The 16,022-nt window shown below is 46.6% G+C and overlaps 2 protein-coding genes, 1 non-coding gene and 1 pseudogene across 4 annotated transcripts in view; 3 read left to right on the top strand and 1 right to left on the bottom strand.

Moving 5' to 3' along the window:
• LOC144483801 (uncharacterized) overlaps positions 1 to 7,354 on the top strand; it is a 49,051-nt pseudogene extending 41,697 nt beyond the window's left edge.
• The window catches only part of LOC144483836 (uncharacterized), a 284,619-nt gene that overhangs the window by 122,635 nt on the left and 145,962 nt on the right, over positions 1 to 16,022 (bottom strand). The gene's annotated exons all lie outside the window — the stretch shown is intronic.
• Positions 4,447 to 15,703, top strand: LOC144483813 (uncharacterized). 2 transcript variants are annotated; one of them, XM_078202350.1, is made up of 4 exons: positions 4,447 to 4,536; positions 6,413 to 6,566; positions 11,034 to 11,172; positions 12,353 to 15,703. In XM_078202350.1, the coding sequence occupies exon 4, from the start codon at positions 12,698 to 12,700 to the stop codon at positions 14,222 to 14,224; it is 1,527 nt and encodes a 508-aa protein (XP_078058476.1). In that variant the 5' UTR covers positions 4,447 to 4,536; positions 6,413 to 6,566; positions 11,034 to 11,172; positions 12,353 to 12,697; the 3' UTR covers positions 14,225 to 15,703. The 2 variants fall into 2 exon arrangements, with proteins under 2 accessions (XP_078058476.1, XP_078058477.1); XM_078202351.1 differs by lacking the exons at positions 4,447 to 4,536; positions 6,413 to 6,566 and having other exon boundaries at positions 10,931 to 11,172.
• trnar-acg (transfer RNA arginine (anticodon ACG)) lies at positions 11,560 to 11,632 on the top strand. The gene has a single exon. It is a non-coding gene; the product is annotated as a tRNA-Arg (tRNA).

Raw genomic sequence — 16,022 nt, 5'->3', positions numbered from 1 at the left:
GGAGTGGAAATCTGCTCTCAAACAGGGCACAGAGACACAAAATCAAGTTACAGAATACTGATGAGAATGCGAATCTCTACTGCTAACCAGGTCTTAAAGATACAGACAATGTGAGTGGAGGGAGCATTAAGCACAGGTTAAAGAGATGTGTATTGTCTCCAGACAGTAACCCCCACAGCTTGCCTCCTGGACTTGCAGAATCTCACTGGCTGTCCTGTCTGGAGACAATACACATCTCTTTAACCTGTGCTTAATGCGCCCTCCACTCACATTGTCTGTATCTTTAAGACCTGGTTGGCTGTAGAGATTCGCATTCTAATCAGTATTCTGTAACTTGATTTTGTGTCTCTGTGCCCTGTTTCAGAGCAGATTTCCACTCCATCTGATAAAGGAGCAGCGCTCCGAAAGCTAACGGTATTTGCTACCAAATAAACCTTTTGGACTTTAACCTGGTGTTGTTAAAACTCTTACTGTGTTTACCCCAGTCCAACGCCGGCATCTCCACATTATGAATATCTTTGCCAGTGCAGTGCCGGGTACGAGGCTGTACATCCCAGTGAGTGGCTGATAGAACAAAACAGCATGTTCCTTGATTTGTCATAATAAGTAGTGATTTTTTTTCAGCAGCCCACACTCACAAAACCAAAAATACAATGTTTACTGTGATTACAGATTGGGCAGCACTTGCTGAACAATCCTGAGTGTGCCAATAGCGACACTCATAATCAATTGAAGACAATCAGTCGAGTTCATAGTTATAGTTGTGAGAAGCAACTTACATTTATACGCAGCGATCCGTTCCCTGCAAACAAAAGGAGAATTTTCAAGTCTTGCACCTTTTTTGAATTTCCCAGAAGCTTGAGAAACCTACAGTCTTCTATTGATTTCTCCATGCTAATGCTTCAAGTCAATGAGACTCCACCAATTGCGATCATTTGAAATTTGGCATTCTTCTGTTTGTCCTGATGAGTGCATGATGAAGAGATTCAGCAACAGGTCTCTCTTTTCAGCAATATTCAAGTTGAGTTCTAACAAGTATCTGTGCATTGTTTTATGTTCCTTGATAATTAAATGTGATCGTGGAAGTGTCACTGTGAATAATGTGCAAGTCAGTAAGAATTGTCAGTATTTTCTAATTGGAAATCTTAAGCAGTGGAACCTTTCAGACACTGAATTGTACAGTTTGCACCAAACATCAATTTAAGATTTCAGGAAAATTTCATAAACTTATTATAAACAAGTTCCTGTTGAGAGTTCCTGAATTTAAAAATATCACAGATGGTGCTTTTAAAAAGGGACACAGCAGCCCTGAAAATCAGTGACATTTCAGAATATTAAACTTCAGCCAGTTGTAGCGATTGTTAATGTCAGCAGAAACAAACCAAATATTGTCAGACTATCAATCCTGGATGTGATTAACAGCTGCAGTAACTGCAAAATCCAACTCCTGCAGGCAATTGTGAACTTGCAGATGTGTCAGCAAGTGGGATGACCGAGTGTATCCCTTCCCACACACAGAGCAGGTGAATGGCCTCTCCCCAGTGTGGATGAGCTCATGTAAATGCAGGCTGCCAGACTGAGTGAATCCCTTCCCACACATGGAGCAAGTGAATGGTCTCTCCCCAGTGTGAGTGCGTTGATGTGCAGTGAGGATTGATAACTGCCTGAAACTCTTTCCACAGTATGTGCAAATAAATGGCTTCTCCTCAGTGTGAATTCGCTGATGTGACAGGAGGCCGGATGAATTGGTGAATTCCCTCCCACACGTGGAACAGGTGAACGGCCTTTCCCCAGTGTGAACTCGCTTGTGTGCACTGAGGTTGGATGAAGACCTGAACCTCTTTCCACAGGAAGTGCAGCTGAACGGTCTCTCCTCTGTGTGAACTCGCTGGTGTAACAGCAGGTTAGATGACAGAGTGAATCTCTTACCACACACAGAACAGGTGAATGGCTTCTCTCCTGTGTGAATTCGCTGGTGTGACCAAAGACCGGATGGCCCAGCAAAATCCTTCCCACACAAGGAGCAGGTGAACGATCTCTCCCCAGTGTGAACTCGCTGATGTGCACTGAGGTTGGATGAACATGAGAACCCCTTTCCACAGGTGGAGCAGCTGAACAGCCTCTCCTCAGTGTGAGTTCGCTGGTGTAACAGCAGGTGGGATGAGGTAGTGAATCCTTTCCCACACACAGAACAGATGAATGGCCTCTCTCCAGTGTGGCTGTGTCTATGGTTTTCCAGCAAGTACGGATAATTGAATCCTTTACCACAATCATCACATTTCCATGGTTTCTCCATTTTCCCAGCCCCAATGTGACCGTGTCGATGGGTTTCCAACCGGGATGGATGATTGAATCCTTTACCACAATCCTCACATTTCCACGGTTTGTCCACGGTGCTGTTGTCCTTCTGTCTCTCCAGGTTGGATGATTAGTTGAAGCCTCATCCACATACAGACCATGTGTATGGTTTCTCCCCACTGTGAATGGTGTGATGTTTTTCAGGCTGTGTAACTGGTTAAAGCTCTATCCACAGTCAGTTCACTGGAGTGTGTGTGTGTGTGTGTCTCAGTTCTTTTTCTGTCACATTGAATTTTGAAATTTTCTCCCACTGACAAAACAGGGAATGATTTCTCCCTCCACTGTCAAAAGCAATCATATTCAGGTCATGATGAATCGAATGGTTCTGTCAGACTTTGATCTGAAGTTTAGTTTGAGTTTCCTGTCTGTGAATCCTCCTCTTGTAGTTCCCTGCAAAAAGAGTTTTAAAAAATTACTTGAGAACAGACAATTTCAGTTTCCACAAAACATTTCTCTATCTCATTTATCTTGAGCTGTAATCCCCATCCCACACACTCTCTCTTGTCCCTGAGCTGAAATCAAACTCATTGCCCCATCTCCACTCTGAGCCCAGCTCCCTCTCCCTCCAGCTGGATTCAGTCCTCCAGACCATGTACAGATTGAGAGTACAATCAAGGAGTCAACTATTTTCCTTCCAAGTCAGGGGACGTGCAGCCCCACGGACTCTGTTGTTACCACAATAGTCACATGTGCTCTGCCCACCAATGAAAGACCACGGTGACCATTAACATGGGCCTGTTCCGAGGAAAGGCTCCATTTTATTTGTGCCACAACAGCAGGGGAATTACCTCCTGCACAGGCACAAAGGTATCATCAGTCACAGAAAATAATTGCAGCTGGTGTCTCAAACCTCATTTTACCATTTGCTCCCAGACATTCTCAATTCAATTTTGAAATGCAAACTGAAATCTGGCATTGTGGGGTAAATTAAAACACATTTTAATGGTCATTTTCAGAATGACTATTCCTGAGAATTAATTCCCAAGTCAGTAAATTAAAATTCTCATCAGCAATGACGGCAGCACAGTGGTTAGCACTGCTGCCTCACAGCTCCAGGGACCTGGGTTCGATTCCCAACTGGGGTTACTGTCCTTGTGTAGTCTGCCCGTTCTCCCCATGTCTGCGTGGGTTTTCTCCAGATGCTCCGGTTTCCTCCCATCGTCCAAAGAGATGCCAGTTAGGTGCATTGGCTATGCTAAATTGCCCCTTAGCGTCCTGGGATGAGTAGGTTAGAGGGATTAGCAGGTCACATATGTGGGGTTATGGGAATAGGGCCGAGGTGGGATTGTTGCCAGTGCAGACTCGACGGGCCGAATAACCTCCTTCAGCACTGTAGGGATCCTATGAAATACATTGGGAGAATTGCTGTTTTAATGGGTATTTTCACAAGTGCTATAAAATGATTTTTCAAAACAAATTAATATTTTCTTCAACAGATCATTAATAAATAAAAAGTATTTAATAAAACAACCACCCAGTGTGGGGTTCAGGATTCTAACTCAGGGTTTCTGAGCTCCAGGAACCACTAACTGAACCAACCGGGAATTGTCTCCACAAAACTTCCCCAACTCCCTCCCGGGAAAAAGCTGCAAACCCGGGAGCTGCAGCTTTTTACTGGGGGTGTTGGGGCCTCCAGCGGGTGTTTGTGAATCCTCCCCGCCCACCTCCCAGGGTTTCCTTCCTTCCCAGAGATCAGAGTCCTCATTGATTTGAGGCCAAAGTGTAACCTCTTATTTATTCTCCCCATCCTCTGATGTGAACCATCCTCCAGTGGCTGAGCCAGGATGGGGCCGTTAACCTGGGCCTGTTCCCGGGAGGGAGGGAGAAGCCCTGCAGCTGCAAACCAGGGAGCTGACAATGATTCTGAAGGGTTTGCGGATCCACAAAGTGTTTCCAAATCCTCCCAGCCACCGCCTAACGCTGACTCCGCTTCTCCGGGACAAACAAGCGCCAAGGACAGCAATGACACTGCGCATGCTCCACATCACAATGCCCGGGCACTGATTGACGGCAGCTCCGGACCAATAGAAAGAGGGGGCGGGGCTGGAGGACCGAGCGGGAGCGGCTGGTCCTCCAGCCAATCGGAGTGAATGAGGGGCGGGATCTGAAGCATGCGCAATGCGGGTAATGGCGACGGAAAGGCGGATGGTTTTAACTTGGAAGCGAGATCAATACGAGGTAGAGGGCGGCGCGCGGGGAATGATAAATGTGGCGGGTGGGTGGAGAGGCTTTGTAAACATGTTGTTCAAACCTAAACCCCGGAAATGAACTTCCCGGTCCCCCCCTTTGTACCAAATGGAGCGGCAGCTTGTAGTGTTAGACCCGGGCTGACTGCCGCCATTGAGGCTGCATGTGGGAGGCCGGCAGGGATTGTGATCGGAGAGTGAAGCCCTGACGTCACAATGGAATGTGAGGGTGTGACGTCACAATGGAATGGGTGAGGGTGTGAGGTCACAATGGAATGGGTGTGAGTGTGTGACATCACAATGAAATGGATGAGGGTTCCAGATGAGCTGAGACTGGGCTGGAGTCGGGCGATGACACTGACATGTGGCCCGGTGGCACAGTGGTTAGTGCAGCTGCCTAACAGTGCCAGGGACCCGGGTTCAATTCCAGCCTCGGGCCGCTGTCTGTGCAGAGTTTCTACATTCTCCCCGTGTCTGTGTGGGTTTCCTCCGGGTGCTCCAGTTTCCTTCCACAGTCCAAAGATGTGCCGGTTAGACGGATTGGCCATGATAAATTGCCACTTGGTATCAGGGGGATTAACAGGGAAATATGCGGATAGGGCCTGGATGGGATTGTTGTCGGTGCAGGCTCGATGGGCTGAATGGCCTCCTCCTACACTGTATTTTATTATTCATTATTATTAATAAATTACTATTCTGATTTCCAGCTGTTTCTGAGTTTTAACTGTATCCTCTATTGTGAACACCGAGGCAAAATACTTGTTCAATTCATCTCCCAGCTCCTTATTTTTCATTATCAATTCCTGGACTCACTTTCTATTGGATAGTTAGGAAATGAGGTCGAGCAAGTGACTGAAGTGTCAGTCAGGGAGCACTATTGGGAGCACCAATAGTTTCAAAATAGTTCTTGAAAAAGATCGGACAGGTTCACAGGTCAAGGCCCTAAACTGGAGCAGGGCCACTTTTGTGGGCATTAGGCAGGATCTAGCAGATGTCGATTAGGTGAATTTGTTTGAAGGGAAAGGAATGACTGGCAAATGGGAGGTTTTAAAAGTGTGATATCAAGAGTCCAGGGCAGTATATTCCTGTTAAGATGCAGGGAAAGAATGGTAAATTTAGGGATCTCTGGCAGACAAGGGACATTGAGGCTCTGGTCAGGTAAAAGAAGGAAGCATACATTGGGTTTCGGCAATCGGGGACAAGTGAATCACTCTGACTATAAAAAGTGTAAGAAAATACTGAAGAGGGAAATCAGGAGGACAAAAAGAGGGTATAATATGGATCTGGCAGGTAAGATTAAAGAAAATTCCAAGAGGTTCTATAGCTATATTAAGAGTAAAAGGGTGGCTAGAGAGATAATAGATCCCCTTAAAAATCAGTATGGCCATCTGTGTGTGGAGCCACAGGAGATGGGTGAGATTTTTAATGAATACTTCTCCTCTGTGTTTACTGCGGAGAGCACCATGGGTGCTAAAGAAATAAGGGAAACAAGTGATGATGTCTTGGGCACACGCATGTTACTTGGGAGGAGGTATCTGCAGCCTTATAAAAGCAAATTACTGCGGATGCTGGAATCTGAAACCAAGAGAGAAAATGCTGGAAAATCTCAGCAGGTCTGGCAGCATCTGTAAGGAGAGAAAAGAGCTGATGTTTCTTGTCTAGATGACCCTTTGTCAAAGCTCTGAAACATCAGTTCTTTTCTCTCCATACAGATGCTGCCAGACCTGCTGAGAATGGGGGGAGAGTGTGTGGGATGGAGATTTACAGCTTTTGGGGAATGAGAGAGGAAAGAATGTTCCATAGAAATTGTCTGTTCTGAATTTCTATCCTGTACTGACACTGATGACTTTTGGAAACTCATTTTACAGGATATTGAAAGAGGAATCACAGGCAGAAATCTCAAACGTCACGTCTAGACGTGACAGAGTCATATTCCTTGGGACCTCAATATCATCGGACTTTGAATCCAGAAGGAGAAATGATTGTCCAGTCTGTCGATTTGAAAAGATTTGAAATGTCAGTGTGAGTGAACAAGCATCAACACTCTGCCACACATGAATGAGAGTGTTCCAATGCACTGACTAAAGAGCTTTAACCAGTTACACAGTCTGAATAAATATCACACCATTCACAGTGGGGAGAGACTGTAATCTTGTTCTGTGTGTGGACGAAGTTTCAACTAATTGTCCACTCGAGAGTGAGGCAAGGACACCTGCATCATGGAGAAACCGTGGAAATGTGTGGACTGTGGGAAGGGATACAGAACCCCATCTCAGCTGGAAGCTCATTGGCGCAGCCACACTGGGGAGAGGCCATTCACCTGCTCTCAGTGTGAGAAGGGATTCACTCAGTTATCCCACCTGCAGAGACACCAGCGAGGTCACAATGGAGAGAGGCCGTTCACCTGCTCTCAATGTGGGGAGGGATTCACTCGGTCATCCAGCCTGCAGAGACACCAGCGAGTTCACACTGGTGAGAGGCCATTCACCTGCTCTCAGTGTGGGGAGGGGTTCACACAGTCATCCCACCTGCAGACGCACCAGCGAGTTCACACTGGAGAGAGGCCATTCACCTGCTCTCAGTGTGCGAAGGGATTCACTCGGTCATCCAGCCTGCAGAGACACCAGCGAGTTCACACTGGAGAGAGGCCGTTCACCTGCTCTCAGTGTGGGAAGGGATTCACTCAGTTATCCAGCCTGCAGACACACCAGCGAGTTCACACTGGGAAGAGACCGTTCACCTGCTCTCAATGTGGGAAGGGTTTCAGAGTTTCATCCCAGCTGCTGAGACACCAGCAAGTTCACGAGTGATGACAGTGGTTGGATTCTGCTGTTATTGTTTCTGCTCTCAGTTGCATCCAGGACTGCATTTTGTTCATTCTCACAGTTGGTCAATGGGAAGGGTCAGAGGGTTTCTTTCTGCTGGACTGGCCGGTCTCAGCCTCCAGTGGGCTGATGCTCTTTGAGTCTTTTTGCGAATACCTGGTTTCAAATGTCACAAGGATCACAGAGTGACAGGGTGTTAGGAAGTTGAGAGATATTTAGTCAGAAGAAAACAGAGGTTGGCAGTGCAAAGGTACATTTCTGAATGGAGGGCTGTGACAAGTGACATTCCTCAGGGATCAGTGCTGGGACTTTTGCTGTTTGTAATATATATAAATTATTTGGAGGAAAATGTAACTGGTTTGATTGGTAAGTTTGTGGACGGCACAAAGGTTGGTGGAATTGCGGATAGCGATGGGGACCGGCAGAGGATACAGCAGGATATAGATCAGTTGGAGACTTGGGCGGGGAGATGGCAGATGAAGTTTAATCCGGACAAATGTGAGGTAATGCATTTTGGAAGGTCTAATACAGATGGGAAATATACAGTAAATGGCAGAACCCTTAAGAGTATTCATAGGCAGAGGGATCTGGGTGTACAGGTACACAGGTCATTGAAAGTGGCAATGCAGGTGGGGAAGATAGTCAAGAAGGCATACGGCATGCTTGCCTTCATCGGCCGGGGCATTGAGTTTAAAAATTGGTAAGTCATGTTGCAGCTTTATAGAACCTTAGTTAGACCGCACTTGGAATCTAGTGTTCAATTCTGGTCACCACACTACCAGAAGGATGTGGAGGCGTTGGCGAGGGTACGGAAAATATTTATCAGGATGTTGCCTGGTGTGGAGGGCATTAGCTATGAGGAGAGGTTGGAACAACGGAGGTTGAGGGGGGGCGACCTGAATGAAATCTCCAAGATTATGAGGGACACGGACAGAGTGGATAGAAGCTTTTTCCCAGGGTGGAAGAGTCAATTACTGGGGGCACAGGTTTAAGGTGCGAGGGGCAAGGTTTAAAGGAGATGTACCAGGCAGGTTTTTTACACAGAGGGTGGTGGGTGCCTGGAACTCGTTGCCGGGGAAGGTAGTGGAAGCAGATACAATAGTGACTTTTAAGATGTGTCTTGACAAATATATGAATAGCATAGGAATAGAGGGATGTGGTCCCCGAAAGGGTAGGGGGTTTTAGTTCAGACGGGCAGCATGGTTGCTGCAGGCTTGGAGGGCCAAAGGACTTGTTTCTGTGCTGTAATTCTCTTTGTTCTTCGTTCTGTTTGGAACATCCCAAATGCCCATCCAATTTCCTTTTTAATTGTTTATTGTCTCCACTTCCTCCACCCTCGTAGGCAGCGAGTTTCAGGTCATTACGATTCGCTGCATCAGAATATTCTTCTTCACATCTCCCAACCCCTCCCTCCACTGCCCCCTTGCATCTCTAACCCAAAACAGCAAATCTGCACCCCCCTCATCCTTGTCCCTTCAGCTAATGGGAACAGCTTTTCTTTGTCCACCTTATCTAAACCTGTCAGAATCTTGTCCACCTCTATCAAATCTCCCCTCAACCTCCTTTGCTCCAAGGAGAACAACCCAGCCTGATATTGACAGTAAAGAACAAACTAATAAAATATGTTACTGTCTGAAATCAAATGGGAATTTTAATTTCTGTTTTAAAGATATTGTGAATATACTTTCCTGGACAATAAAGGAATTGGAATAACTCACCTTGGGTGTGGTTGAATGGAATATATAAATCTGATATCCACCTACAGTGGATATTTTAGACTGTATATTCTAGAATATACAGTCTAGTGAACGCCTGGAATATGTAGCTGGAAGTCCCTTCCTAACAGCAATGTGGGTGTACGTACACCTCAGGCATTGCAGCAGTTCAAGAAGGCACCATTGGGGTTGGGGTTGACCATGGCCAAGGCAGCTACATACAGCCACATATTCTGTTATAATTGAAGGACTGCAGATTGAATGTGAGGCATTCTGGGACTGGACTATCTTGACCATATTCCTGCGACTGCCTGGAAACTCGCGTCTATTTTAAAGAACAAAGAACAATACAGCACAGGAACAGGCCCTTCGGCCCTCCAAGCCTGCACCGATCATGTGTTCCTAACTAGACCATCCGTTTGTATCCCTCTATTCCCAGTCTGTTCATGTGGTTATCTTGATAAGTTTTAAATGATCCTCGCGTGTCTGCCTCAACCACCTTGCTTGGTAGTGCATTCCAGGCCCCCACCACCCTCTGTGTAAAATACGTCCCCCGCATATCTGTATTGAACCTTGCCCCCCTTACCTTGAACTTGTGACCCCTTGTGTTTGTCATTTCTGACCTGGGAAAAAGCTTCCAACTGTTCACCCTATCTATGCCCTTCATAATTTTATAAACTTCTATTAGGTCGCCCCTCAACCTCTGTCTTTCCAGGGAGAACAACCCTCGTTTACTCAATCTCTCCTCATAGCGAATACCCTCCATACCAGGCAACATCCTGGTAAACCTTTTCTGCACACTCTCCAAAGCCTCCACGTCCTTCTGGTAGTGTGGCGACCAGAACTGGACGCAGTATTCCAAATGTGGCCTAACCAACGTTCTAGATAACTGCAACATCATGTGCCAACTTTTATACTCTATGCCCCATCCAATAAAAGCAAGCATGCCATATGCCTTCTTCACCCCCCTTTCCACCTGTGTTGCCACCTTTAAGGATCGTGGACTTGCACATCCAGATCCCTCTGCGTGTCTATACTCCTGATGGTTCTGCAATTTATTGTATAGCTCCCCCCTGCATTAGATCTACCAAAATGCTTCACTTCACATTTATCTGGATTAAATTCCGTCTGCCATTTCTCCGCCCAATTTTCCAGCCTATCTATATCCTGCTGTATTCTCTGACAATGTTCATCACTATCCGCAACTCCAGCAATCTTCGTGTCATCCGCAAACTTACTAATCAGACCAACTACATCTTCTTCCAAATCATTTATATATATCACAAACAGCAGAGGTCCCAGTACAGAGTCCTACGGAACACCACTAGTCACAGACCTCCAATCAGAAAAAGACCCCTCCACTGCTACCCTCTGACTTCTATGGCCAAGCCAGTTCTGTACCCATCTAGCTAGTTCACCTTTGATTCCGTGAGATTTAACCTTTTGCACCAGACTGCCATGAGGGACCTTGTCAAATGCTTTACTAAAATCCATGTAGACGACATCCACGGCCCTTCCCTCGTCAGTCATTTTTGTCACCTCCTCAAAAAATGGGAGTGGTTTCAAAAGCTCTCGGGAACTGATTATCCACCAGCGCATTCACACTGAGGAGAGACCGTTCACCTGCTGTGTGTGTGGGAAGGGATTCACTCAGTCATCCAGCCTGCGGACACACCAGCAAGTTCACAAGTGCTGACGGGTTGGATTCTGCTGTTATTCCTGCCATTAATCACATCCAGGACTGAACCATGTTTATTCTTATAGTTGGTGAAGTGGAAGGGTAGGAGAGATTCTTTCTGCTGGACTGGCCGATCGCACGACTTTGCTTCCAGTGGGCTAATGCTCTTTGAGCCTGGGAGAGCACATTGCCACTGAAATGATCCACAAAAGCTGATGAAGGACATTTATTTTATCCTGGATAGTAAATAATGTTTTTCCCCCCACTACAGGTAGATCTGAAATAAATACAGAAAGGACTGGAAAAACGCAGCAGGTCTGGCAGCATCTGTGGAGAGAGAAACAGAGTTAACATTTCACACGACTGGATTGGGAATCAATCTAGTAAAGCTCCTCTGAACTGCTTCCATGGTATTTATAAAATGGGACAGCACGGCAGCACAGTGGTTAGCACTGCTGCATCATAACACCAGGGACCCAGGTTCAATCCAGCCTGGGTCACTGTCTGTGTGGAGTTTGCATGTTCTCCCCATGTCTGTGTGGGTTTCATCCGGGTGCTCCGGTTTCCTCCCACAGTCCAATAATGTGCAGGTTAGGTGGATTGGCCATGCTAAATTGACCCTTGTGTCAGGGGGATTAGCAGGGTAAATGTGTGGGGTTTACATGCGGAAGTTGCACAATGAGCTTGTTCAGCTGCTCATTCCGGCCCAGCAAAGCTGCTGCTGCTCACTCTCTGAATGAAGATTGAGCTTCAGACAGACTCAAACTTCCTCCTGTCTCTAACATCTGTGAGACTGTGGGCCAGTGGCGCAATGGATAACGCGTCTGACTACGGATTAGAAGATTCCAGGTTCGACTCCTGGCTGGCTCGATGTCAATTTGAAAAATAGTTCGTGAACTCCTTTTGACCTAAAAGAGGCCAACATCTGTGAGTAAAACACTTGCTTTGCTCCCCTTTTGCGTTTCTTTTGCATTCTGGGGGAAATTGGGGACTTGTTGAATTTTTAACTTCCAGGTCACCACTCGCTGCCTAAATAAAAATCCTCCTCACATTCTTCATGTATCTGTAACCAGGTAATACAGTGTATTACACACATCATCAGTCTGCTCATTTATGGCCAAATGTAAAACTTTAACGTGGCTGTCAGCTTGAAGATTAATCATGGATCATTTGCACTTCCACAACCCCCTGAGGCAGCGGGTTCCAGGTAATGACCTTTCTGCACCAAAGTAAAATTCTTCCCCACATCCTTCTCTTTCTCCCAATCCAGTTATCCGGTCCCGCATATTGCACAGATTTTAATTTCTAGCCTGTAGGCCAGTCGTTACACGTAGATTTTCAGATCTCTGTGTCCAATGCAGAAAGTGGTCAGCATGGATCTGTTAATCAGCCTGAATCAGCACCTTCAATAGACTTGGGAGGTTGTATACTCAGGAGAGCAGAGTGAGAATTGAGGGAGAGTGTGTGGGATGGAGATTGACAGCTTTTGGGGAATGAGAGAGGAAAGAATGTTCCATAGAAACTAGAATTGTCTGTTCTGAATTTCTATCCTGTACTGACAGTAATGTCTGTTGTAAATTCCTTTCACAGATATCAGGAGATGAGGATTTATAGACAGAAATTTCAAACTAAACATCACATGAAGATTTGACAGAGTCATTCGATTTATTGGGACCTGAATATCATCGACCTTTGAATCTAGAAAAGCAATGTTTGTCTGATCTGTTTGCTTCAGGAGATTTTAAACATCAGTGTGACTGGAACACACCCGAGTGAGAGTGTTCCAGTCCACTGATAGTGGAAACAGCTTTAACCAGTTACACAGGCTGAAACAACATTGCACCATTTACAGTGAAGAGAGATCGTACACGTGTTCTGTGTGGACAAGGATTCAACTGATCATCAAACCTGGAGAGTCACAAGGACACCCGCATCATGGAGAAACTGTGGAAATGTGACGATTGTGGACAAGGATTCATGTTGCCCTGTGATTTGGAAATCCATCAACGCAGTCACACTCGGGAGAGACCCTTCACTTGCTCAGTGTGTGGGAAGGGATACATTAAGTTCTCCCACCTGCAGAGTCACAATCTCACTCACACCAATGAGAGACCCTTTAAATGCTCTGACTGTGGGAGCGGATTCAAAAGCTCTGGAGAACTGGTGTCCCACCAGCGCATTCACAGTGAGGAGAGACCGTTCAGCTGCTCTCACTGCTCAATGAAATTTAAATGGTCGTCCACACTGCGGAGACATCAGCGAGTTCACACCGGGGAGAGACCGTTCAGCTGCTCCATGTGTGGGAAGGGATTCTCTCGGTCCTCCGAACTGCGGGCACACCAGCGAATTCACACTGGGGAGAGACCGTTCACCTGCAATGTGTGTGGGAAGGGATTCTTTCGGTCATCCGCCCTGCTGACGCACAAAGTCACTCACACCAATGAGAGACCCTTTAAATGCTCTGACTGTGAGAGTTGCTTCAAAAGTTCTCGGGATCTGATGTCCCACCAGCGCATTCACACTGAGGACAGACCGTTCAGCTGCTCTCACTGCACAAAGAGATTTAGATCATCATCAAACCTGCGGAACCACCAGCGAGTTCACTCCGGGGAGAGACCATTCACTTGCTCTGACTGTGGGAAGGGATTCACGCAGTTATCCGCCCTGCTGACACACCAGCGAGTTCACACCGGAGAGAGGCCATTCACCTGCTCTGTGTGTGGGAAGGGATTCACTAATTTACCCAACCTGCTGAGTCACAAAGTCACTCACACCAGTGAGAGGCCCTTTAAATGCTCGGACTGTGGGAGTGAATTCAAAATTTCTGGGGAACTGGTGTCCCACCAGCGCATTCACACTGAGGACAGACCGTTCAGCTGCTCTCTCTGCACAAAGAGGTTTAAGAGGTCATCCACACTGCAGAGACACCAGCGAGTTCACACCAGGGAGAGACCGTTCATCTGCTCTGTGTGTGGGAAGGGATTCAGTCAGTCATTCACCCTGCTGACACACCAGCGTCTTCACACCGAGGAGAGACCATTTACCTGCACCGAGTGTGGGAAGGGATTCACTCAGTCATCCACCCTGCTGACTCACCAGCAAGTTCACAGCGGGGAGAGACCATTCACCTGCACCGAGTGTGGGGACAGATTCACTCGGTTATCCACCCTGCAGAGACACAAAGTCACTCACTCCCAGGAAAGACCCTTTAAATGCTCTGACTGTGGGAGTGGCTTCAAAATTGCTGAGCATCTGATGGATCACCAGCGCATTCACACTGGGGAGAGACCGTTCAGCTGCTCTCACTGCACAAAGAGGTTTGGAAGGACATGCACACTGAGGAGACACCAGCGAGTTCACACTGGGAGAGACCATTCACCTGCTCTGTGTGTGCGGAAGGATTTACTCGATACCCCAGCTGCTGACGCACAATGTCCCTCACACCCAGGAGAGACCCTTTAAATGCTCTGACTGTGGGAATGGTTTCAAAAGCTCTCAGGAACTGATGATCCACCAGTCCATTCACAGCTGCTGTGCGTGGGAAGAAATTCACCAGTTCATCCCTCCTGCGGAGACACCAGCGAGTTCACAAGTGATGACAGGGGTTGGATTCTGCTGTTATTGCTGCTGTTAATCACATCCAGGACTGAACCATGTTCATTCTGACAGTTGGTGAAGTGGGAGGGTTGGTGGGTTGCTTTCTGCTGGACTGGCCGGTCTCACAATTTTGCTTCCAGTGGGTTGATGCTCTTTGAGCCTGGGAGAGCACATTTCCACGGAAATGACCCACACACAAACTGATGAAGAACATTTATTTTATCCTGGACAGTAAATAATGTTTTTCCTATCACTACAGGTAGATCTACAGTAAGTACATTTGTCTCTGTTCCATTGAGTCTACAGCACAGGGCCGGGCCAGTCGGCTCAATTGGTCTGTGTCAGTATTTATGCTCCACATGAGCCTCCACCCACCCCTCTTCATCTCCCCCCATCAGTATATCCTTCTATTCCTCTCTCCCTCATGTATGTATCTAGCTTCCTCTTCAATGGTTCGTACTCCTGCCTCACAGCACCAGGGACCTGGGTTCGATTGTAGCCTTGGTTACCTGTCTGTATGGAGTTTGCGCATTCTCCTCGTGTCTGTGTGGGTTTCCTCCGGGTGCTCCAGTTTCCTCCCACTCTCCAAAGATGTTCGGGTTAGGTCGTTGCCCCTTTCTGTCCCAAGATGTGTAGGTTAGGGAGATTAGCGGGGTAAATATGTGGGGTTACGGGAATAGCCTGGGTGGGGTGGTCTGAAAGGCCTCCTTCTGCACTGTAGAAATTCTATGAATACATGAGATACACAAAACACAAACAGGCCAGTCTAATTTTTAAATTCATTTTTAACGGGGTGTGAGCGTTGCCGACTGGGACAGCATTTACTGCCCATCCCCAACTGCCCTCCATTTCACAGGGCATTTGAGAGTCAACCACATTGCTGTGGGTTACATGTAGGCCAGACCAGTTAAGGATGGCAGATTTCCATCCTTAAAGGACCTCAGTGAACCAGATGGGTTTTTACGACAATCAACAATGGTTTCATGGTCATCATCAGACTTTTAATTGAATTTAAATTTCACCATCTGCTGTGGTGGGATTCGAACCTCGGTCCCCAGAACATTATCCTGGGTCTCTGGGTTGCTAGTCCAGTGATAGTTCCACTGTATCACTGCCTCTGCCGCCACCCCACCCCTGATCTGTACTGGAATTTCTAATCCACACAAATCTCCTCTCATTCTGCTCACCTTAACTCAGCTTTTCAGCTCAACTTTTTAATCCTTTTTCTCTCATGTTCTCATCTGGTTTCCTTTTTAAAGCATCTAAAGTATTTGTCTCAACCACTTCCAGTCGCAGTGAGTTCCATATTCTAACAAGAAATAAATATCTCCTCCTGTTTGATTTATTCGTCTCTGTTGTCTGTTCATGGTTCCCAGTATTGGAAACACCAACAAGTGGAAACATTCCATTCACATCCTCCGACTTATCCCATTCAGAAAGCCCATATCAGAAGAGACAACATTTTTCTCTTGGTTTGAGCTTATTGTGTGTAAATCCTCCCTTTCTAACCCCCTGTTTAAGAAAAAGTGTCCAAAATCCATCACGATAGAAAATCGCAATATTATCTCAGGTACAAGTAATTCAGAAAACTATTATTTATTGTGAGGGGAATTGAGTAAAAGCAGGGAAGTTATGTTTCAGTTGCACAGGGCATTGGTTAGAC

This window comes from Mustelus asterias, unplaced genomic scaffold (assembly GCF_964213995.1).
Source record: "Mustelus asterias unplaced genomic scaffold, sMusAst1.hap1.1 HAP1_SCAFFOLD_79, whole genome shotgun sequence".
In the NCBI taxonomy this organism is placed as follows: Eukaryota; Metazoa; Chordata; class Chondrichthyes; order Carcharhiniformes; family Triakidae; genus Mustelus; species Mustelus asterias.
Note: the sequence above shows the minus strand (reverse complement) of the source record. Positions and strands in the feature narration are given on the sequence as shown.

What these genes read in the sequence shown, in the direction of transcription:
- LOC144483813 (XM_078202350.1), top strand. Translation starts at nt 12,698, where the DNA reads ATGGAGAAACTGTGGAAATGTGACGATTGTGGACAAGGATTCATGTTG.